Here is a 23952-nt window from a genome sequence, read left to right as displayed (position 1 = left end):
TTAAATCATCTCATCATTGCTGCCAAATTGAGCTTTTTTTCTTGTTGCCAAATTTAAAAAAAAAAAATTTCCCTTCGACTTTCTTTTTTTTTAACGGTTAAATAATATTATTATTATTATTATTATAATTCCAAATCGAATGATTTTTAAATCGGTTATAAATAAATTATTAGGAATTTTTATATAAATACCTGTTTGTCCATAAGATGAAAATTTGCCAAGTTATGTAAGAAAACGGTTTTCCCGATTTCTCTCTCTCTCTCTCTCTCTCTCTCTCTATCTTCCTTTCTCTCCTTTTCTCTTCTTAAGAATCCCTTCTCCAATGAGAAAAATAATAATAATAATAATAATTCGTAACGATGATGTTTATTTTTGGAAATATCCAGTAAATCCCACGTATTTTGCGCCTGTACCTGAAACGAGAATTTTTAGAGTTTAATTAAACGAGTGAAATTTTCATTTTTTCACAGTTTTCATTCGTTACTTTCACTTTAAAGTTTTAATACCTGAAAATAATAAAATTAATAAATTAATAATTTTTTTTTTTTTTTATTTATTTATTTAAAATGAATTTTAAATTTAATAAATTTTCATCATCATTATTATTGAATTTTTTATTATTAGTTGTGATACGAGCAGCAGACGACGACAACGACGACAACGACGACATTAATAATTTATTAAAGTAAGTAAAAAATCATTATCATTATCATTATCATTATTACTATTATTATTATTATTATTATTATTTGACAATTAAATTTAAATGGATGAAATCAATTTTTAGCGCCATCGGAGATGCTTTGAATGCTGGTGGTGCCCTATACCGACAACAGGGCCTCTACTATCCTTTCAACAACGGGATTAGTTTGAAAGTGTACGAAGCTCTTCAATCCATAACCAGGTACGACGAACTCGAATGCGTTCCCAGGTTGTTGTGCGAAGCTGCTGCCGGAGGACGACCGGGTTACAGCGGAAGACAATTAAATTTCGATAAATCCTCATTGACGACGTAAGTACCCGTTTAACTGTGATTCATCATTTTCGATTATCGATTCGATTATCGATCGATTATAATTAACTCTCGCTCGCTCGCTCGCTCGTTTTTTCAGGTTCATATCGTATTTAAACATAGGCACGACGAAATATTCACCTTTGTTGACATTCGCGAGAGCTGCTCTTCTGGGTGTTTCAAATCGCGGGGATCCCTATTCGTGCATAATAAATTATTCGAAATGTCCGAAAGATCAAAATCGTCTCCTTTACTATTTGAACAATCACAGAGGAGGATTTTTCCAATATTTCGATAACAAAAATTATAATAATAATAATAATAATAATAATAACGTGTACGATAATTATCGACCCGTTTATTATCAAAATAAATATAAGAAAAAAAATAAAATAATTTTTCAAAATCCGACAGAATTTATTCAAAAATTAAAAAAAACGGCGGAAATCATCGGAACCTACGCGACGAAATACGCAACGTATTCTCCACATTTTAAATTTCCCGATTATGTATTTAATGGTTTTTACGACGATAGAGAAAAATACGCAAGAAAATATAAACCGATGGTTTTTCCGGAAAGCAGGAGAGACGAAACGACGATAAATCCGAGAATTTTAACGCAAAATAATAAAAGGAAACCTTATGGCCACCACAGCGGCGGAAGTGGCAGCAGCAGCAACAACAACAACAACAACAGCAATTTTTTCAATTCGATAAGAGATTCGAAAACTATAAAGGATAATAATAATAATAATAAATTTTTTTCTTTTCCCGAACAAGAAACGAATAGAAAAAAATTTGGAAAATTTATTACGGATCGACTTCCGGTTAAATTTAATTTTCCATCGAGTGAATACGGTGGCGACGGTGGCGACGACGACGGCGGCGACTACCAACATTCGATAAATCGATCGAAATCGTTTTTTCCAGAGAGTTAATAAAAAAGAACCGGAAGTAAATCCATTTCTAAACCTATACATTGTACACTTTGTGTAATTTTTTATGATGCGTAATAATAATAATAATAATAATAATAATAATAATAATAATAATAATAATAATAATAATGATAATGATAATGATAATAACAATAATGATGACGATGATGATGATGATGATGATACTTATTTTTTAACATTTTTTTTTTTTTTAAATTAAAATACAATTACGTTTTTTTTATTTTGTTTTTGTTTTGCATTCGAATTTTTCCGTGACCTTTGACCTGATTCCTTTTTTTTTTTTTAATGCTAACGTAAGAGAATACGTAAATAAATTTATATTAATGTGTATATGTATATATATATTATTGTGTTTGTTCCCGAAACGAAACTTATTAAAAACTAGTAATAATAATAATAATAATAATAATATTAAATTTTTCCATTTGGAAAAAACCCCAAAACTCTTAATAATAATAATAATAATAATAATTTGTTAATTAATTAAATTATTAAGATTCGTCGATAAAGATTAATTTAATAAAATCCGCGATTATAATTGACACTTAACAAAAAAATGAAAATTCATTACGTAACATAATCGATGACGTAATAAATTTATAATTTATTCATTTAGTAAATATAAATTTTCGAAAAAAAAACCAATTATTATTATTATTATTATTATTATTATTATTATTATTATTATTATTAAATTTTACGTTTTCATAGCCGAAAGGGGAAAGCGGAGGGGGGGAAACATCTTAATAAAATCTTCCTTTTTTTTTTTTTTTTTTTTTTTTTTTGGAAATTTTTCACTTCCCGTTTTTCTATTTCAAGTTTCCCCACCCCTCCCCCCTCCCCCCGAAATAATTATTTAACGCCATTCAACGAAATATTATTCCCACCCGTTAATCCAAATCAATAGTAATAACAAAATAAATAAAATAACGATGATGATGATAATAATAATAATAATAATGATGATGATGATGATGATGATAATAATAATAAAACTTTGAGCGATCGCATTTGAAACGATTGATATAAAAAATTGTTAAACATGTAAATACTAGACGCGGCCTTGTTTCGCCCGATCTTTCGTTATACACGCGCAAAAGTAAAAAAAAAAAATTTTTTTTTTAAATTTTTTTTTTGTTTTTAAATTTTAATTTTAAATCGTATTGATATTATTATTATTATTATTATTATTTTAACGAAAGTATAAATTTTAAAAAAATCATAATAATAATAATAATAATTTTTCGTTTTGTTACGTTTCTTTTTAAATTTAAGTTTACGTGTGTTTGTTTCGAATTATTATTATTATTAACATTCGAAATCGAATCGGGACCGTCGCGGATGTAAAATAAATTTTATTTATTTATTTATTAAAAATAAATAAATAAAAAATAATCTTTCGTCATTTAAATCGTCGAGATAAATCATAAAAATTTGTGAAGATTTTTTTTTTTTTTTTTAAATTTTAAGTTTAAAAGTTTAAAAGTTTAAAAGGTGAGAAAAAAAAATTATTAAATGTTGCGTGTGAGTGTGTGAGAGAGAGAGAGAGAAAGAGAATTAATTTTATAAGGAAAAGAAAAAAGATAGAAGAAAATCACAGCAGCATGTGTGTGTGTGTGTGTGTGTGTGTGTGTGTGTGTGTGGGTACAAAAGTAAAAGAAAAATTTTTTATGTGTATTTTTGGGGGGAAAGGGAAAGAGAGGAGGAGGAGGTTCACGGGGAGGGGGAAAAGAAGGAATAATTGTTGTTTGTTTTTTCCCTCCCCCTCTTCCAGAATTATATTACAGAAGATATGAAATTTAAAAAAGAAACGAAAACATGGAAAATATCCGGGGATGTGGATACGGAAAGCGAAGCAAACGATTGCGAACCACTTTTAACGGATGCTAGTGACGTAAGCAGAGGAACTTTCGGGTAAATTTTAAATTTTCTTTTCTCACATTTTTTTTTTTTTTTTTTTTTAAATTAAATTAAATTAATTTTTATGATTTAAATTCGACAAAATCTATTCGAATAACGAAAGGGATTAATTATTTCGAATCATCAGGTTGAAGAATCGAAAGTCACGAACCGCCATTTTAAAAAAATAATAATAATAATAATTTTGACTCGCTTACCATATTTATAGAACAACGTGCATGTTTCCCGATGCATCGGAAACGACGGATTTCGATTCGTCCAAACAAATGGAAACAAATGGTACGACGAATTCGAGCGATTCCGGAACGCCTAGGGAAATCCCCTATTTTTTCGGATCCCTTTTTAAAAAACCTAAAATAGAAAATACGGTCGATGATGCTTTGTCCAGGTTTAAATATTATAGTAAAATTAAAAATTTCATACGAAGGGATGATACTTGTCCGGTAAACAATTATCATTATCATCATTATCATTATCAAACTCATATGAAAAATAAATAATAAAAAAAAAAAAAATGGAAATTTTTCCAGAGATTATACGATCATGGAGTACCATCATCCGTTTTCGTTCCATACATTCCAGGATCGGATCATCAATCGGGAAAACAAAGCAGCATCGTTACAATGTATAATAAAATATTATCTTTACAAACTAACAATTATCATCATTATCATTATCATTATTATTATTCAAAAATTTTTACAATTGCAGATTTTCCATATGGAACACTATTATCGGTTCCTCGTTATTAACGATGCCCTGGAGTATGGAAAAATCCGGGTTGGCCAATGGGATTTTTTTAGTCATACTCATGGGAGCACTTTGCTTATACACGGCTTATCTACTATTAAGAGTTCAACAACTTCACGGTTAATAATAATAATAATAATAATAATAATAATAATAATAATAATAATAATAATAATAATAATAATTAAAACGGTACAATTAAATAATATATGTAAACACACGTTTAAACGTTTTTTTTTTTTTTTTTTTTTTTTTTGTAACACTCAGGTGGTGGACACGTGGATTGGGAAGTGGCTGATTTATCCGGATATCTATTAGGAAAACAATCGGAAATGATAGCCAAGATATTTTCATTGGTTGTTTTAATGGGCGCGTTAATTGTTTATTGGATATTAATGTCAAATTTTTTATTTCATTCCGTTGATTACGTTTACGGTAAATAAAAAAAAAAAACAATTTTTTTTTTTGCGCGCGGCATCCAATCAATCAATCAATCAATCAATCGTTTGTTTTGTTTTCTACAGAGAGAATAAACGGATTTCCAAATGAAAACGTTTACGGTAACGTATCCGTTATTTGCCTCAATAATTATTCGCAATTAACGATTAACGTCGAACAAACGTCGATTGTTAAAAGATTAACAACAACAAACGAAAACGTCGGGGATTTCGATTACGATGATGATGATGATGATGATTATAATAATAATAATGATGATTTTTTACCTTTTTATCGTAAAATTTGGAATTATCAAACAACGGTTCCGATATTTTTAATTTTAATCATTGGTCCACTCGTTAATTTCGAAAGTGCAACTTTTTTCACGAAATTCAATTCTTTGGGTATGTTTCTGTCTCTCTCTCTCTCACTATTTTATTAATGATCTAAAACAAGTAATAATCGTTATTATTATTATTATTTTCAGGTACTTTATCAGTTTTGTATTTGTTATTTTTTGTTACGGTTAAAAGTTACGCATGGGGTATAAACGTTGATTTTTACTCTGATAAAAATCCTTATCACATACCTAATTTTAACATTGATTTCCCCGTTTTAACCGGAATGCTCGCTCTTGCTTTATTCATTCATAATATTATAATAACCGTTATGAGAAATAATAAACATCAAGAAAAAAATGTAAGATTTCCATCTTCTTCTTCTTCTCCTTCTTTTACATTTAATGGTTGTTGTTGTTGTTGTTTATCAATTCCTCCATTTTCTTTTTTCTAGGGAAGAGATTTATCGATTGCTTTCATATTAGTCGTATTAACTTATTTAATTGTCGGTGTTGTTTTTTACATAGCATTTCCACTTGATAAACATTGCATTGAAGCTGTAAGTTTTTTTGTTTTTTAATGTTTTTCTCTAATAAAAAATTATTTTAAATAAAAAAAAATTAATAAAAATTTTTGTTTTTAGAACTTACTAGATAATTTTCAAAATTCCGATTTCATGACAGTCGTAGCGAGAGTTTTTTTATTCTTTCAATTGGTCACAGTTTATCCTTTGATTATTTACATGTTAAGAATACAATTATTTACAACTCTTATAAATAAAGTGTATCCTGGTATGCCACAAATATTACTTTTCAATTGCGTCATCATAGTCATTTGCGTTTCTTTTGCCATTTTCTTACCTAAAATAGGAACGATTATCAGGTAATTATAATACAATCATTATTATATGCTTTCATAATGTTTCAATCGACTTAAAATCCATTGTATATTTCAGATTCACTGGAGCACTCAGCGGTTTCATATATATTTTTACATTACCTAGTCTATTACATTTGTCATCTTTGAATAAAAGAGGGCAAGCAACATGTTGTTCGATTATTTTTCATTCACTAATTATCATTTTAGGTTTTGCTAATATAGTTGCACAATTTTTTATAACAGAGCATTGATTAATTTTAATAATAATAATAATAATTACTTTTTGTACAAAGTTTTCATAGTTTGTAATTACTTTTTTTTTTTTATTTATTTATTTATTATAAAAATATTATTATAATTTATTTACTGTAAAAAAAAAAAAAAACGGTTTATATTAGGTTATTATATGTTATAACATGATTTTATAAATAACAAACTATAATTTCTACAAACCTAATATTTTTTTTTTTAAAAAATTTTTTCTTTATTTTATTTCATAGACCCATACTGTATCTATACCTAGTCCTATAGTTTTTATCGGTTTAATGTTATTTAATGGAAATCTACATGCGATTATGTATGAGTCTTTTTCTAATTCTTTTAAGAATTTCACTTCCAATTCTTCCATCTTGAAAAAAAAAAAAAAAAATTCAATTTTAAGGTTTTAATTAGCCTAAATGAAATGTTATTTCAAATGGGAAATGACAATCGAGTTTTTTTCAAAGAGATTTGTTATAGAGTATAAAAATGTTTTACCATCGAATCGACTCCAAATATAACAACATTATTATATGGTTTCAAGTCAAATTTCCACAAATCGCATTTTAAAAATTTTGTTTTCCCGTTTAATTTCAAATAGTAAGCAGTCAATTTTGAATAAATAACAAGCCAAGGATTAAGTTCCAAACCGGTTGATTTAAAACCTTTTTTAGCAGTTGCAAAAACCTGAAAAATATAAATTTTTCTTTGGAAAAATAAATTTCAAATTTTTTTTTTTTTTAAAAGATGGAGAACTAACGATTCTTCCATCGCCACTTCCAAGATCTATTAACGTTCCAGATCTACCCCTGAGAGCTTCTAATACATTTGAAATTTGTTTATCCGTTGCTGGCACGTATGGCAAACAAACTCTTCGAAAAAATGGAAAAATAAACGGTAGACTAACAGCGGTTAAACCGATACCGAGACCACCTATAAAAAAAACATTTAAATGGCGGAAAAATCATTTTTTTCAAACGAACGAACTTAATATCGAAAACTCACTGACTAAAGTTCCAAAAGCAACCGCAACGGTTGAAGCGGGAGATTTTTTTGAACTGGTGTTCTGGAACACTTCGTTTAAATCCATGAATACGTTACTATAAGAGAAGCGTGTGTTTGATAAATTTGCCGCTTGGGGTACGATTCGAAACGTCTTGTAGAAATTCATAGAGTAAATAAACGGATTCAATGCAATAGAGTTACAAATGCTTTTAATTTTACGGTTAAAAATGCCTTATTTGCCAACAATATAATTATGGCCTGTACTCGGCCACGTATTTAATAGTTACATTTATTGTAAATAAAAATATAACTAAAATGGTGAGAATAAATTTTTTAAAACGCCTTACACTTTATTAATAATTCTTATCCGTTATTTATTTTTATATATAAAAATAATCTTTCGAAAATTGCTTACTCTTCACAATACGCTTTAATTTGTGATAACGTTTTTGTAATGTGTCACAAAAATAAAATTTTTGTCAATTTGTTTTTTAAAAGTCGTTTTTATTATAATAACATCGAAATCGAATGATTGATCATTAAAATAAAAATATTGGGTTTTTTAAATAAAATTTGTTATTTTTCATTATAGCCACTTCGTTTAGATATAAAGAGAAAACTCACGACAAGAACAGACCGGGTTAAATGTGTCGATTTACATCCTACAGAACCGTGGGTTCTTTCATCACTTTACAATGGTATTGTTGATGTATGGAATCATGAGACACGTCAATTAACTAAAACTTTTGAAGTATGCGATTTACCTGTCAGATCGGCCAGATTTGTACCTAGAAAAAATTGGGTGATTACTGGTTCGGATGACATGCAAGTCAGAGTTTTTAATTATAACACATTGGAAAGAGTTCACGCTTTTGAAGCTCATTCTGATTATGTCAGATGCATTGCAGTGCATCCAACTCAACCATACATTTTAACCAGCAGCGGTAATTATTGTTAATGTACTTAAATTAAATGATTTTTTTTTATTTTTATCGTAAATATATAAATATTTTTAGATGATATGCTTATTAAATTGTGGAATTGGGAAAAACAGTGGGCATGTCAACAAGTTTTCGAGGGACACACACATTATGTTATGCAAATAGTAATTAATCCTAAAGATAATAACACATTCGCTAGCGCTTCATTAGATAGAACCGTTAAAGTAAATCATTTTTCATTTTAATATTTTTATTTCGAAACCTGAAAAATGTATTTCACAAGGTAAAATTTTAAAATGGCTTTCAGGTTTGGCAACTTGGTTCTTCGACTCCTAATTTTACTCTAGAGGGTCACGAAAAAGGAGTAAATTGTGTTGATTATTATCACGGTGGGGACAAACCATATTTGATATCGGGAGCAGATGATAGATATGTTAAAATTTGGGATTATCAAAATAAAACATGTGTTCAAACATTAGAGGGCCATGCACAAAATGTTACAGCAGGTATGTAAGAAAAGTTAAAATTTTTAATGATGTCATGAAGGTTCTACGAGTAAAGAAAATTTTTTTTTTTTTTCTATAGTTTGCTTTCATCCGGAATTGCCTATAGTTTTAACAGGATCTGAAGATGGTACTGTTAGAATATGGCATGCTGGAACATACAGATTGGAATCTTGCCTTAATTACGGATTGGAAAGAGTTTGGACAATAGCTAGTTTACGTGGTAGCAACTACGTTTCAGTCGGGTAAATATTCACATTTTTAAAAGTAATTTTAACACACGATAATAATAATAATAATCTTTTGCTTTTTTGTAAAATTTCAGGTACGACGAAGGTAGTGTTTTAGTCAAAGTAGGTAGAGAAGAACCAGCAGTTTCCATGGATGTGAATGGTGGAAAATTAATATGGGCAAGACACTCGGAATTACAGCAGGCAAATTTAAAAGCCATGGGAGAAGATGCTGTCGTCAAAGATGGAGAAAGATTACCTTTAGCCGTTAAAGACATGGGAAGCTGTGAAATATATCCTCAAACGATCGCACACAATCCCAACGGAAGGTAAAATTTAATTAATTTTTTAAAAAATTCGTTTTTTACGTCACGTTTGTAAAAATTTTTTTTTTTTTTTTCAGGTTTGTCGTCGTTTGCGGAGATGGAGAATATATAATTTACACCGCTATGGCTTTAAGAAATAAGGCTTTTGGTTCTGCGCAAGAATTCGTTTGGGCACAAGATTCAAGCGAATATGCCATTCGAGAAAATTCCTCCACCGTAAAAGTATTTAAAAATTTTAAAGAAAGAAAAAATTTCAAACCTGATTTCGGAGCAGAAGGTTCGGTTTTAAAAAAAAAAAAATATTCCCAACCTCCTATTAATTATTCTCATAGATCTTAATTTTCTCTCTCTCTCTCTCTCTCTCTCTTTACTTTAGGAATTTTCGGAGGTTATTTGTTAGGAGTTAAATCAAGTTCGGGTCTCGGACTTTACGATTGGGAAAGTTTAGAACTCATAAGGAGGATCGACATTCAACCCAAACACGTGTTTTGGAGTGAAAATGGCGAATTGGTTTGTTTGGCTACGGAAGAAGGTTATTTTATTTTGAAATACAATCAAAATGCCGTCGTTAAAGCGAGACAAGATAAACAATCGATAACGGAAGATGGAATCGAGGATTCGTTCGAGGTAAGTAGCAAACATTTTCTAATTGAGTCATATTAATTTTTTAAGTTTTGAATTTTCTTTCAGGTACTGGGTGAAGTTCACGAAACTGTCAAAACGGGACTTTGGGTCGGTGATTGTTTTATATATACAAATTCCGTAAATAGAATTAATTATTACGTCGGTGGAGAAATCGTGACCATAGCGCATTTAGATCACACGGTTTATTTATTAGGTTCGTATGAGGGGGGAAGAGGTTCATCTTTTAAGAGGTTCGAGTCGTTTTAAAAGGGGAAAAAAAATTTTTTTTTTTTTTTTTTTAAAGGTTACATCGCGAAAGAAAATAGACTCTATTTGGGAGATAAGGAATTAAACGTCGTGTCCTACAGTTTACAATTATCAGTTCTCGAATATCAAACTGCTGTCATGAGGCAAGATTTTGCCATAGCTGACAGAGTGTTACCAACCATTCCAATCGAATATAGGACAAGAGTGGCACATTTTTTGGAAAAACAAGTGAGATATTTCTCTCTCTCTCGCTCTCTCTCTCTCTGGGAAATTGAAATTTAAAAAAAAAAAAATGTTTGTTTTCTCCCACCCCCTTCCCTCCGTAGGGTTTCAAACAACAAGCCTTAGCCGTTTCTACGGATCCGGACCACCGTTTCGATTTAGCACTTCAATTAGGACAACTCAACACTGCCTTAACATTGGCTAGAGAAGCACAGGCACAACAGAAATGGAGGCAATTGGCGGATTTGGCAATACAAAGAGGTGAATTGACGCTGGCGCAAGAATGCCTTCACAACGCTCAAGATTTCGGCGGTTTGTTACTCTTGGCTACAGCTTCCGGTTAGTTTTTCTTTCTTTTTTAAATTAAAACCTTTTCAAAAATGATTATCATTATTCTCATCCTTATAAATTTTACAGGGAATGCAGAAATGATAAAAAAATTAGGGAGTAGCAGCATTGAAAATGGTAAAAACAACGTTGGATTTTTATCCTATTTCTTATACGGAGATTTAGATAAATGTTTAGACATATTGATAACAACGGATAGACTTCCGGAAGCTGCATTTTTCGCAAGGTAATAAGGTTTCGAGAGAGTCGCGGAAAACAAGGGCGCGGTACGGGGAATAAGATTTCGATTAACAATTTTATGTAAATTCTTTTGCAGAACTTACATGCCTAGTAAAATTTCATACGTTGTCGAATTGTGGCGTGAATCATTGAGTAAAGTCAACGAAAAAGCCGGACAATCCCTTGCGAGTCCGGATCAATACGATAACCTTTTCCCAAATTTGTTGGATGCTCTCAAAACGGAACAATATTTGGCGGGTGAAAGTCAGAAAAAATTACCAGCTGCCGCTTATCCACACATACCGGTAAGTTGGGTGTGGTGTGGTGTGGGGAGGGGGGTTAGGAAAATTTCTCCTGATTTTTTTTTTTTTTTATTCCAACAGCAAAATCACGAGAGAAGCGCCATAGATGAAATGAAAGGAGCAGAATCGAGTGGAAAATTCACTTACATACCGACAACGGATTTATTCGCGTCGAAAAACGAAGACGATAACGAAATGTTTTTGGAAGCAGGTAAAGGATAAATTTCCGCCTTGGGTGGCGGTGGTGGTGGTGGTGATGACGTCACTAAAAGGATTTTTTTTTGTAGAAGGTTCACCCGAACGAATCGAAAGTTTGAAAACAAATTCCAACAGGTCGGAAATAATTCTTTCGGAACAAATAATCGAAAGGGAATCAATGGTGGAACCGTTAAAACCCGTGCCCGTGGGAGACCACAAAATGGAAAATTCACCCCGACCTGTCACCAATCATCCTCCCCCTCCCCCTCCCTCTTCTTCATCTCCTCCGCCCCCCGTTAATAATGATAATAATGATGAAGATGAAGATGACCTCGAACTTGATTTAGATAACTTACAATTAGATGATAATATTGATATATCTGTGAGTTTGTTTGTTTGTTTGTTTGTCTGTTTGTTGGGATCGTTTTGATTTTTTTTTAAAAATTTTTTTTGTCTTTTTAGGATATAAATATTGATGAAAATTTGCTTACGGATGATTAAGTAACTAGAGGTAAAAGTTGAAAAAAAGGGAAAGAAAAGAAAGGCAAGAAAAGTGAAAAAAAGGGTTGTTAAATATGTGCCCCCCAGTTTTTGAAAATGCATCAGCAGAAAATGAAAATGAAAATTGTTATGATTATTATTAACTAATAAAAAAAATATAAATATATATTTATAAATTAAAGCTTGCGTGTCCATAAATTATTTTGATATTGAATCTTACTATTATCATTATCATTAATTATAATTTTTAAAAAGATTTAATGAGTAAATTGCAATGTCATGGCAATTCTGAGGTTAATATAATAAATATAAGTTAAATTTCTTTTCATTTTATAAAAAAAATAAAGATTTCGATTCGTTTCTTTCTTTTAAATTATTATTATAAAGAGTTTAAAAAAAATTTGTAAAATAAACTTACTCAATGGCCGCAGGGTCAATCCCACATGAAAAAAAAACCTTAATAATGTCCAATTATTTGATCTTGACATTTTAAAACTAATATAAATCATCAGATTACATCATTTTATTTATTTATTACGCCACATTATTATAAATTTTCACCTCACTACAAAATATTACAATTTTTTTTAAAAGAAAACCGTTACGTTTGATCCTTTCACTTACCCAAATTAAACTAAAATAACGTTCTGAAATGAAAAGGGAGGGAAAAAAATTTGCAGGGAAATTTGTCGCCAAAAGAAAACAAAGGATAAAATTCAAAAAATAAATTGTAAACAAAATTCCACAAAACGTTTTCTCATTTAATTAAAAATCCTATTTAAAAAAAAAAAAAAAATTTTTTTACAAATAAAAATAAAATCATTACCGGGACAAAATAATTAAAAATTTGTGTTTTTTTCATTCAAAACGACGTAATGTTTACTTTTTGATTTTCAAAACTATTTTTAATCTTTTATTTAAAAAAAAAAAAAAAAAAAAAGATTAAAGGCACTTTTTTTTTTAATTCGAAATGGCGGCGCCATTTTTTCATTTCGGCGATATATATAAAAAAAAAAAAAATTTTTTTCTCAATCCCGATCAAAAAGTAAACTATTATCATTTCGAAATTACAATTAATATTATTATTGTTATTATTACTCAAATTTTAAATAATAATAATAATAAATTTACACCCACACCCAATCATTTACAATCAATCAAAAAAAAAAAAAACAAAAAATTTATGAATTTTACAATCCCTTATTAAAATTTTTTTTATAAATAAATAATAAATAAATAAAGATAATAATAATAATAATAATCGACCGAAAATTAATCAATAACAAACAAACAAACAACAACAACAAACGCATTCTATCCATTAAAAAAAAAAAAAAAAAAAATTTTTTTTTTTTTGTTAACAAAATTTAAATGCAAGAGTAAAACACTACAAAACGTGTGTGTGTGTGCGTGTGCATGTGCACGTGCACGTGCACAATGTTTTTGTTTGTTCATTGTTTGTTCTATTGTTTGTTTATTGTTGTTGTTGTTGTTTTTTTTTTTTGTAAATTACAACAAACTCTTTTTAAAAAAAAATAAATAAACCAATCAAATTATTAAAATGACTTAATTTTTTTTTTTTTAGTTTAATCAATACAAAATTTTTATTAATAACAGTAATAATAATAATAATAATAATAATAATAATAATAATAATAATAATAATAATAATAATAATATTGATAATAATAGTAAAAGTAAAATAAATACAAAAAAAACGTTAATTTTATGAGTTGAGTAGTAGCAGTAGTAGTACGACTTTATACTTGTGAAATTATTTCATCATTTTTGTTCATAATTCCCGAATGTGTATTTGAGTGTGTGTGTGCGTGTGCGTGCGTGACACAAAAAGAGAGAGAGAGAGAGAGAGAGAGAGAGAGCAAGTGAAAATAAAATAATCAGAGACAGAGAAAATGTGGTTTTTCCTTCCTTCCTTTCTTCCTGTTCTTGTGAAACGAAATACTGATGTGTGAGTGAATTGTGGATTATATTATTTATTTATTTATATATAAATAATCTTTTGCTTGTTTTTTTTTTTTGTTCCTTCCATTTACCAGTCGGCTTTTATTCTAATTTTCTTTTTTTTTTTGTTATTTTTTTGTATTTTATTATTATTTATTTATTTATTTATTTTCCTCTCCATTTTATAAATATTTGTCGACTGTCGATTGGAGTTTTGTTATGTTTGCACCGGTGAAAGAATCGAGTTTGTTTCCATTTTTAATGAATACAAACGTGGGCATGGCGGATATGTCGTAATCGGCTGCTATTTCCTCATTTTCGTCAATGTCGACTTTGAGAAAAACCACGTTCGTGTATTGCAATTCCAATTCCTGAAAACAAAAATAATAATAATTATATTGATTTATTACGTCAAAAAAGACGAGGACAAGGAGAGGGGGAATGAGCGAGTAACGAGCGAGAGCGAGCGAGAGAGAGAGAGAGAGACAGAGAGAGGAAAACTTGCTAATATGACTAATATTGTAAATTACGTCATTTAAATTTTATTATGAGCGTGATGACGTCATAAAAAGTTTTTTGATCCCATCGTATGCTCGTTGTGTGTGTGTGTAAAAAAAAAATTGTTGTTAAATTTTAAATATTTTTAAAAAGAAACTTGTAATGATTCCCCCCCCCCCCCCGAATATATTTCTTCTTTTTCTCATCGTTTACTCTATCATTACCAACACCCACTAGACCCCCCCCTATTTTTCTCCAAATATATATATAAATTTAATATGACCTGGGAAAAATTTGGATAACCGACCACAATAAATAGAGAAAAGAAACCTTCGTAAAACAAAATGTCAATGACACGCACACGCACACGCACGCACGCACGCAATTTCCTCAGTTGTCGATGTTCTCGAGGGAAAATTCCAAATAAGGTTTCCTATTTTGGTTTCCCTTCCTTCCTTCCTTCCTTTTTTCCTTTTACGCAATTCACGACCCAAATTTCACACGTTATCATCTCAATGGTAAAAGTGTTGTAGTTAAAAAAAAAAAAAAAAACAATTTTCTCACAACGATAACGACATGTCACAGTGCCCTTTCACAGGTCCCCCTTAATGACAACATAATAATAATAATAATGATAAAATTTCACAGAAGAAAGTTTACGAGGAATTATTGTGCGTGTGTGAGAGAGAGAGAGAGAGAGAGAGAGAGAGAGAGAGAGAGAGAAGTAGAGAAATTACATTTGTTATGCAATATTTGCAAATCATCATTTATCTCTTTGGAAAATTTTTTCTTCTTTACATGTTTAAATCACGAATTCAATGAAAATTAATAAAAATTATTATTATTATTATTATTATTATTATTATTATTATTATTATTATTATTATTATTATTAACTTTGACTAATACCAGATTTAACGACCAGGTGACCTTGAATAATTTAACCTTGATCAATACAATACATGGTAGTTTGTGTTATATATATATACATTTATGTATATATATTTATTGATTAAACAGCTAAGGCATCACCTTCAATGACAATAATAATAATAATTGTAATAATAATAATAATAATGACAACAACAGAATGTTTGTTGAACAATTTAACAACAACAAAATGTTTTTTTTTGTCATGCGACAACAACTTAATAAGAGTTCCAGTAATTTTTTTTTTTTCAACTTTTCAACATTAAACCTTCATTTTCACTACTCTTGATTAAATTTTCAATTAATTTTTACTTTTAAATAATTAAAAAAACAATTTCATGTTTCTTTTCCACCCCTTTCCCCTTCCCTCCCCCCCATTCGTTTAAATTGTGAAAGTTGTGTATGTAAATATGAAAATGAATTCGACTGAATATTCGTAAAACTTTATGTACATGTGAATCGAAATTCACAAATTTGTAGCATAAAATGTATAACTGAATGACATCATTTATTAAGCAACAGGCCAAACATCATCATTATTTTATTTTTAAATGCTATCATAATAAGAAATATAATTATGATGATGATGATGATGATGATGACCAGATGAATGATGGCATCGATTTGATTAGCAAATTAAATAATACCTTAATGCTAACATACTCGTTTGGTAAAGCAATAATTCACACAAAAGCACACTCAACTTTTTTTTTTTTTTTTATGAATTCAAATGATTATGCAAATATTGAAACATTTGGTTTATGCATTTACAACAAATCGATAAATCATTAATAACACTGAATATTAAGCGAAACGTTATGAACACACACACACAAAAACAGTAAATCAAAGAAATTGATTAGCGACTTAAAAAGAAGATATTATTATTATCAACCTTTAAATATGCTTAATTTAAATAAAAACATGTCATATCTGTAATGATAATTTTTTTTTTGTTTGTTTGTTTCAAATTTTACTCGTGATTGAGATATATTTATATACAATAAATATTTTACTTTTTTTTTTTGGTTAGTTATTTAATATTGGATAACTCTGTACAATTATAAGCGAAATGAGATGAGAAAATTTTTTTTTTTTTTTTTTACCAAATTGTTTGTCATCGTTTATTATTATCATTAAGTCAAAGAGACAAAATGGTAATTAAAAACTCTTAAAAATGACTCAGTAATAAAAGGTTAAAATATTTGTTTCTTTCTTTTCATTTGAGTTTAAATATCAACCTTCACAACTCACAACCCCTTGCTACATATATAAAAGTTACCTAACGTTATTTAATTTCTTACTATTATTATTATTATTATTATTATTATTATTGATATTATATTAAAATTATTGTGTCAAGGTCGTAGAAAAATAATTGTAAAATTTACCTCTATTTTCGGCGCGATTTGTTTGCATGGACCGCACCAAACAGCATAAAAATCAATCACAACAAGCTTGTTTCCTGCTTCTTGGATTTTGACTGATAAATCTTTCTGTAATCAAACATTTTAAAAAAAAAAAAAAAAATTAAAAAAAATCACCATTAGGGATTTAAAAATTCTTTTCTTCTACGTTATTTTTCACGATTGATTTTTTTTTTTTTTTTTACATGCTCAAACATGGTTAACGATACCATGAGAAAAGATTTCAAAATTTGCTACGTATATATATTTATTTAATGTAATCAGATAATGTTTTTTATAATAATAATAATAACCGATTGATAAATTAAAAAAATTAAAAAATTCAAATAAATTACCTTTCCATTAACTTCGACAACCATTTTGATGATTAAATTTATATGAAATTAATTTAAAACCTAATACACAATGATAATAAAATACAAAAACACTGAGAAAACTCACAGAGTGTCACACTCTGACTGAAAATAACTCACAACTATCCTTCTAATATACTGCTAATCAAAATGGCTGACGGATTTCAACTACTACGTTAATTTTTAACCTTCTCTCCCACTTCATTTCCGTTAACTCATGTTTTTTCTTTAAAATTTTTTTTTTATTCTAAGAAATCCCTTCGTCTTTATTAAATTGTGAGAAAAAAAAATCTTTAAATAAATTTGATGATATCATTAATAAAAATTTTTAATATTACGTTATTATTATTTAATCGTTAATAAATATCGTTCATAAAAAACTTCGCGGGAAATTTTTTTGTACTACGTAATAAAAACAAATTTTAAAACGTGTTCGATATTAAACTGTTTAATGTGCTTTGAAGACTTCCAAAAAACTTTCAAACTATTAATCTTTTTAATTTATTAAATAATTATTATTATGTAATCAATATGTTAATCAATGATAATGATAATTGTGCATATAATTATTACTTTTTTTATTTAATGAGTTAAAAAAAATTATTATTATTATTAATATTGTGAATCGAATTTGATAATAATTTAATTTTTTTTATTATTTTTTATTTTGTACATATTAATACTGTAAATATTATCTAAATTATTAGAGAATAATAAATAAAAATCTTATAAAAAGAGGTTAAATAAATTCTTCTGATGAGTATTTAGTTATGGATCTAGGTGCAGGTTTGGGTTTTTCAATACCTAATTTTAAATTATTATATTCTGTAGTGAGACCTCCTATTCTTTCCGACGAAATTTTTGTTTTATTTTCAAAATTTTTTTCTATTAACTTCAAAACATCATCTAATAAAAATTTGACGTTTTTGTTAATTATTTGAGCCTGAAACAAAAACAAAAAATAAATAAATAAATAAATTCTCGTACGGAGAAAATGAAAACAATGGCCGTCAAATCGTGTTCATTCATAATCGTTTGATACATATTTTTCATTAAAAAATTACCTCAGATTCTGACGATTTGTGTAATTTTTTTGCACTTTGTAAAACTTTAAACTGAATGTTGAATATTTCATACAGTACGTCTTCGATAACATGAAATAAATGAGAAGAATATAATTTCATGCAATCTTCGAAAAGAGTCATGACTGATTTTGTAAAAGCAACAGTGTTTGATGTTAATTCGAGCCAACAATCTCCTGAAAAAAAATTTTCTCAATTACAAACAACAAACAACGGTATTCACATGAAAATGTCAACAAATAAACAAATGTAATAATACCCCTCGTGTAAACATGCACACTAGTCAATCCCAAATCATTAAATTCCGATATGAGTTTATTTAAATTATTTTTATTTGATAAATTCATTAAATGCCATTTTTCTTCTCCCGACCTATGTTTAATAGCTTCTATTAATTTATCTCTAGAATCTTGAAGTGCTAAAGTCACAGGTTTTAAAAACATTCCATCCATTTGATATTGAAGATCTAATCCAAAGTTACAAAGCTAAATGTACAAGTTAAAAAAATATAATAATAATAATAATTACATTACAATTACAATAACAATAATAATAATAATAATTGTATTGATAATATCAACCTGACTGTTTTTTTCTCTCAAACAAGAAACGCATTCCGATATAATTGATAATCCCGATTGCGGTACAAATATTTGTTTAATAACGTGAGACATGAAATGAGTTAATTCGGAATTCGACCAAATGACGAGTGACGCTAAGCAAGCAGAAGACTCCGGAAATATTTTACGAAATTCTTCGACCACGTCTAAAAGCGTCTGATAAAATATCGTACCTAATTGCCTGATGTATAAAATCGTGGCACCCTCTCTTTTAACGCATTTCAATTCTTTCTTCATTATGCTCGTGCAAAGTTTTAACATGGATTCGCATGCCTATGTTTAAATTGAAAAATAAAATTTTAAATAAAAAAAAACATGGATCTTTATACTTTTTACTTGAAAAAAAAAAAAAAAAAAAAAAGCTAAACACAACGTACTTGTATCGTTTTATTTAATGCAATGAGAAGTCTGACTGCACGTCTGGCCGCTCTCAAACCACCTTGTAAACTTTTATCCGGTGAAACTTCCAATTCTTTCATTAAAACATCGATTAAATTTTTTTTCCTATTCTCAATTTTATTTCTGAAAATTTTTGTCGATAATTTTTATCAATACTACTAATTTCTAAACAGAAAAACTTATTGTGTAAAAAATTAAACATACTTTATATCTATGACAACTGAATCTTTTTGTTGTTCGTCTAAACCATCACAATATTCTTTGCATTTATTGAGAAGTTCTAAAGCATCTTCAAAATGTCTTTCTGCTATGAATACATCGATTTCTTCTGGACTTTCTAAAAACCAATCTGGTAAATTTAAATTTGGAAATATTGATTCTTCATCGAATAAAGTTGTAGGAGAATCTATATTTATTGGTTCTTCGTTGGGAGCAGGACCAGTTTGACTTGATTCTCTTTTAATTTTTTCACTTGCAAGTATTGCTTTTTTAGCCTGATCTAAATGATCTAACCATTCTTTCTACATCCAAAAAAAAAAGGATGTTTAACATTTTTGGAAAAATTAATTTCTATAAACTCTGATGATTACCTTTGATTCAATCGAAGAACATTGAAATAGTCTCGTATCGGGATAAGCTAGAATTTTAAAAGCTCTTTCTATTGTTTTCAGATCTCTGACATTGACAACAGCCATACTATTTAAATTATACACAACATACATTTTATACTTTGCTGGTCCTCTCCTAAAAACCCATAACAAAAAAAAATTATCTTATGTAATGAGCGACAACAAATCGAACAAATCGAATTAAAACATTTAACATTTTCACACCTATTTGTAATCCAAGAAGTTAGCATTAAAGAATCTGAGAATAAATAAGCATGAGTTTTATGAATTATACTATATTCCACTGGATCCAATTCCAAAATATCTCCCTCATATAAAAGCACTCTGTCTTTTACTTCTAAAAGTCCAGTACATCCTTCGACTTTTTCTAATATCGATGTAAGAACTCTAACTCTATCTTCCTCCTCTTTTTGTTTTCTCTTTGCATCTTCCTAAAAAAGGGCAAAGCAAATGTAAAATTCTGTTATCGATTTTGAAAAAAAAAGGAAAACAATTTACACAATGAGAAATGTAATTTTATTATTATTATTATTATAAATACTTTTTTTTGTTTATCTCTTTCATCTTGAACTTCTCCTAAGGATTCGTTAAAATTAGTTGAATCAATTAAAGTTTCTAATAATGATTTTTGTTCAAACAATAAATGTGATAATTGATACATTTCACTTTCCAACTGAGTGATTTCTTTTGCCGTTTCAATAAATTGTATGTAATTTTTGTAAACATTTTTTTTAAGTAAAACACTTGTGGATTCGGAAATGGCTTGAATTGCTTTTCTCTGCTGTTGAAGTTCTTGTCCTCCGACGCATTTTTGTGATAATTCTCTAACATCTATTTAGTAAAAAAAAAAAAAAATAATAATAATAATAATTAATTTGTAAAATATTTCATCGGTTGATAAAATCATTAAAAATCCACGTAAATTCAATTCCTGTTGAAAATATCGATAATAAAAATATTCAAAAATTTACAATAATCAGAGAAAATTTTGGAAAAAAAAATTAAAATAATGATAAAAATACTCGAGGAGTTAATTATTTATCGTTAAACTTACATTTATCCGGATTAAAATCAAGAGAACTAAATTTTTCAATTAAATTGTCAACCATTTTGTATATTATTCATAAATCACCGCCTTTTCGAAACGTAAAAAATTATTATTAATTATAATTCGTTCGTTAATTTAAAAAAAAAAAAAAATTTATTCCCTAGGGAAATAATATATTAGGGATAAATAATAATAAGGAAACGATAAATTATTTATTTTTACTGACAATTATTTTTAAAATAAATATTTTTATTTATTCATAAATGAGCGAAACCGGATTAACAGTGTAAAAATAAATTATTAAAAATATTATAATAAATTTATCTATACTTTTTTTTTCTTTTCTTTTTATAATTAAATTAATAAAAATAATATTAATAATAATAATAATAATAAAATAAACTCATATGTGAGTTAAAAACACAGCCATAAAAACAAAAAAAAAATACATTTCAATTCGTGTTTTTTTTTTTTTAAATTACATTTACGATAATTTTTTAATGTGTGTGTGTGTGTGTGTGTGGTGATGCAACAAATATTTAAAATTTAAAATTTGTGAATATTAAATATTTATACATAATAATAATAATAATATATATCAAATTTAAAAACATTTATAAACAACATGCTAGAATTAAAAACAAAAAAATTCCTACGTAAATACACGAGAAAAAAAAAAGAAGATATTTATGAAGAACACATAGGTAATAGAATTGTCTTTTTCGTTTTCAAAAAAAAAAAAAAAAAAAGAAAAAAATCTTTTAAATTTTAAATTTATAGAATTTTATATGCTATAAAATGTATCTCTGTGACGAAGACTTAAAGTTCTCGGATATCTATAATTAGCAGTAGGTTGTCGAGTTATGTTTGCCATTGCGCAACCCATGGCTAATTCCAATGCTCGACAAAATGTTTGAAACCATAACCACGGCCATGGAGAAAATATAATTTCGCTACCTCCTCCACCTCCTGATCCACCTGATACTCCTGTTGGCACGTGATCTATACGGTGCGTTGAATTGGAAGAAAAAGTTGTTGAAACTTTTGGAAGAGATGAAACGACTCTTCGAGAATCTGGAACTCCTAAAACAAAATTTTTTTTTGTACTCGATCCCAATTTTTCCCTTTTATTCCTTACGTACCAAAAGGACTATATATTCTTCCCATATTACTCAAACACAACATCAAACCCCACATGGCCGTTATATAGGTTATGTTTAATACCCATTCGACTTTTGATTTTCTTCCTTTTTCCAAATCTTCATCACCGCTTTCATGTCCGTTGCGTTGTTGTCCTCTATTTATGTAAGCAATATGATTAAGTACCGATCTTAGTGAAACATCCGTCTGGAAAAACAAATTAACATAAATTAACCTCTAACCTTTCTTTGACTTTATTATTATTATTATTATTTAATTAACTCACTGCATTTTCTTGTTTTCCACCAAGAAGACATTCTTGCGTTGTCGTTTCTTCTTCATCGTCATCATCTTCATCATCATCCTCCTCGTCGTCATCATCGCCGGCATTTTTTTCTTTATTATTTTTTTTCCAAGATAATTTTTTTTTTATTTTTCTTTTTCCTTTTTGACGTTGATTTTTAGACGTCGATGATATTATGAGATCTTCGTCCGTTTTAGTTGTTATGTCCATGAGAGTCGAACAGCTACCGCTCGAGTCACCTTGCGTAAAACTGACACTATCTTTCCTGCATGATCAATTTAAGGACATTACAATTTTACATAAATTTTTGCCTTCTTCTTCTTTAATTACCCATACCTGAAACTGTTTTTCCGACTTCCTTCATTCATTATTTGACTTCCTCTTCTCATACCGCCATCATTTCCCTTATTGTTATTATCCGATGATGATGCCGCTGCCGCCACCGCCGCCGCCATATTTGATTTTTTCATTTTATCCTTTCTATTAATTTCAACTGTTTCCTCATCAACATCGTATATTTTTTTCTCTCTAACTATTTCCATTTCTTTTAAATCGTTTCTTATGTCGTTCATTATTTTTTTTAAATTATTATCCGTCGATTTGGAATCGTTTAAAACTATATCATCCTCAGCCGACGACATGTCCGGACACGAAATTAAAATGTTTGGTATTAATACGTCCGTTGATGATTTTTCACATCCTGATTTATTATTATTATTATTATTGTTCCCTTCGGCTTTGATTTTTTTTTTATTAGGATATGAAAAATTTTCATTTTCGAAACTCGTTCTCTGTTGTATTTTCGATTTGAATTCGTAAATACTTTTTGTCGTGACGAAATTTTCCGTATTTTTTAATATTCCACTATTATTATTATTATTATTATTATTATTATTTGATTTAACGTACGCGAAATTAAATTCTTTCGTTTTTGTCGATTGTTTGGGTGATAAACTTTTCGGTGAAATACATTTGGGAGATTTAGGTTCGACGTTTCTATACTGCGTTAAATCTTTATCCGTGACGTCTTCATCTGAAATGCTACGTAGAGATAATTTAGGTTTCAAATTAAATTTTTGCGTATTTCTCGTTTGATTTTGAAAGGAAGATCCTCTTGTTAACAATTTTGTACTTTTTTCATCACCGGAAGAACCCGCTGCTACAAAAAAAATACAATTAAAATTAAAATTTTAAAAATAATGAATGAGGATGTGTATAACTCACTTTCTTCTAAAATCGGTATGCTTTCCGATTCTAATATTCTAGAACTTCCATCGCTTCTGAACCGACAGCTGATAAACTTGTATTATCCTGCTGATG

The 23952-nt window shown here is 28.4% G+C and overlaps 7 protein-coding genes across 7 annotated transcripts in view; 3 read left to right on the top strand and 4 right to left on the bottom strand.

Annotated features, from left to right (window-relative positions):
* Positions 1-770: 770 nt before the first annotated feature.
* Positions 771-1950, top strand: Phum_PHUM157000 (uncharacterized protein; the record flags this gene model as incomplete). Its single annotated transcript, XM_002424814.1, has 2 exons — positions 771-1012; positions 1113-1950. 2 exons carry the CDS (start codon positions 771-773, stop codon positions 1948-1950), a joined length of 1080 nt encoding a protein of 359 aa, XP_002424859.1.
* Positions 1951-3763: 1813 nt separating this feature from the next.
* On the top strand, positions 3764-6303 carry Phum_PHUM156990 (amino acid transporter, putative; the record flags this gene model as incomplete). The annotated part of the gene is made up of 9 exons (XM_002424813.1): positions 3764-3885; positions 4100-4334; positions 4422-4516; positions 4603-4760; positions 4909-5076; positions 5166-5483; positions 5567-5778; positions 5872-5976; positions 6061-6303. 9 exons carry the CDS (start codon positions 3764-3766, stop codon positions 6301-6303), a joined length of 1656 nt encoding a protein of 551 aa, XP_002424858.1.
* A 477-nt stretch (positions 6304-6780) lies between these two features.
* Positions 6781-7644, bottom strand: Phum_PHUM156980 (uncharacterized protein; the record flags this gene model as incomplete). Its single annotated transcript, XM_002424812.1, has 4 exons — positions 6781-6924; positions 7053-7241; positions 7315-7487; positions 7560-7644. The coding sequence occupies 4 exons, from the start codon at positions 7642-7644 to the stop codon at positions 6781-6783; spliced, it is 591 nt and encodes a 196-aa protein (XP_002424857.1).
* Positions 7645-8013: 369 nt separating this feature from the next.
* Positions 8014-12240, top strand: Phum_PHUM156970 (Coatomer subunit beta', putative; the record flags this gene model as incomplete). The annotated part of the gene is made up of 16 exons (XM_002424811.1): positions 8014-8037; positions 8152-8503; positions 8576-8724; positions 8808-9006; positions 9086-9248; positions 9329-9562; positions 9637-9836; positions 9936-10186; positions 10250-10397; positions 10488-10678; positions 10777-11011; positions 11090-11246; positions 11337-11544; positions 11623-11752; positions 11832-12121; positions 12202-12240. 16 exons carry the CDS (start codon positions 8014-8016, stop codon positions 12238-12240), a joined length of 2970 nt encoding a protein of 989 aa, XP_002424856.1.
* Positions 12241-14384: 2144 nt separating this feature from the next.
* On the bottom strand, positions 14385-17269 carry Phum_PHUM156960 (thioredoxin-2, putative; the record flags this gene model as incomplete). The annotated part of the gene is made up of 3 exons (XM_002424810.1): positions 14385-14573; positions 17022-17126; positions 17243-17269. The coding sequence occupies 3 exons, from the start codon at positions 17267-17269 to the stop codon at positions 14385-14387; spliced, it is 321 nt and encodes a 106-aa protein (XP_002424855.1).
* An 880-nt stretch (positions 17270-18149) lies between these two features.
* Positions 18150-21249, bottom strand: Phum_PHUM156950 (exocyst complex component, putative; the record flags this gene model as incomplete). Its single annotated transcript, XM_002424809.1, has 10 exons — positions 18150-18353; positions 18475-18668; positions 18752-18977; positions 19074-19385; positions 19490-19634; positions 19716-20032; positions 20102-20255; positions 20345-20571; positions 20712-20971; positions 21222-21249. 10 exons carry the CDS (start codon positions 21247-21249, stop codon positions 18150-18152), a joined length of 2067 nt encoding a protein of 688 aa, XP_002424854.1.
* A 723-nt stretch (positions 21250-21972) lies between these two features.
* Positions 21973-23952, bottom strand: part of Phum_PHUM156840 (uncharacterized protein) — a gene marked incomplete at both ends in the record, with an annotated part of 2765 nt that continues 785 nt past the window's right edge. Inside the window, 5 exons of the mRNA XM_002424808.1 lie at positions 21973-22271; positions 22331-22535; positions 22615-22897; positions 22969-23190; positions 23542-23791. Coding sequence (XP_002424853.1) covers positions 21973-22271; positions 22331-22535; positions 22615-22897; positions 22969-23190; positions 23542-23791 — 1259 coding nt within the window. The remainder of the gene's footprint in view (positions 22272-22330; positions 22536-22614; positions 22898-22968; positions 23191-23541; positions 23792-23952) is intronic.

The sequence above is a fragment of the Pediculus humanus genome, genomic scaffold (genome assembly GCF_000006295.1).
Source record: "Pediculus humanus corporis 1103172107500 genomic scaffold, whole genome shotgun sequence".
Classification (NCBI taxonomy): domain Eukaryota; kingdom Metazoa; phylum Arthropoda; class Insecta; order Psocodea; family Pediculidae; genus Pediculus; species Pediculus humanus.
This window is presented reverse-complemented; position numbering and strand designations above follow the sequence as displayed.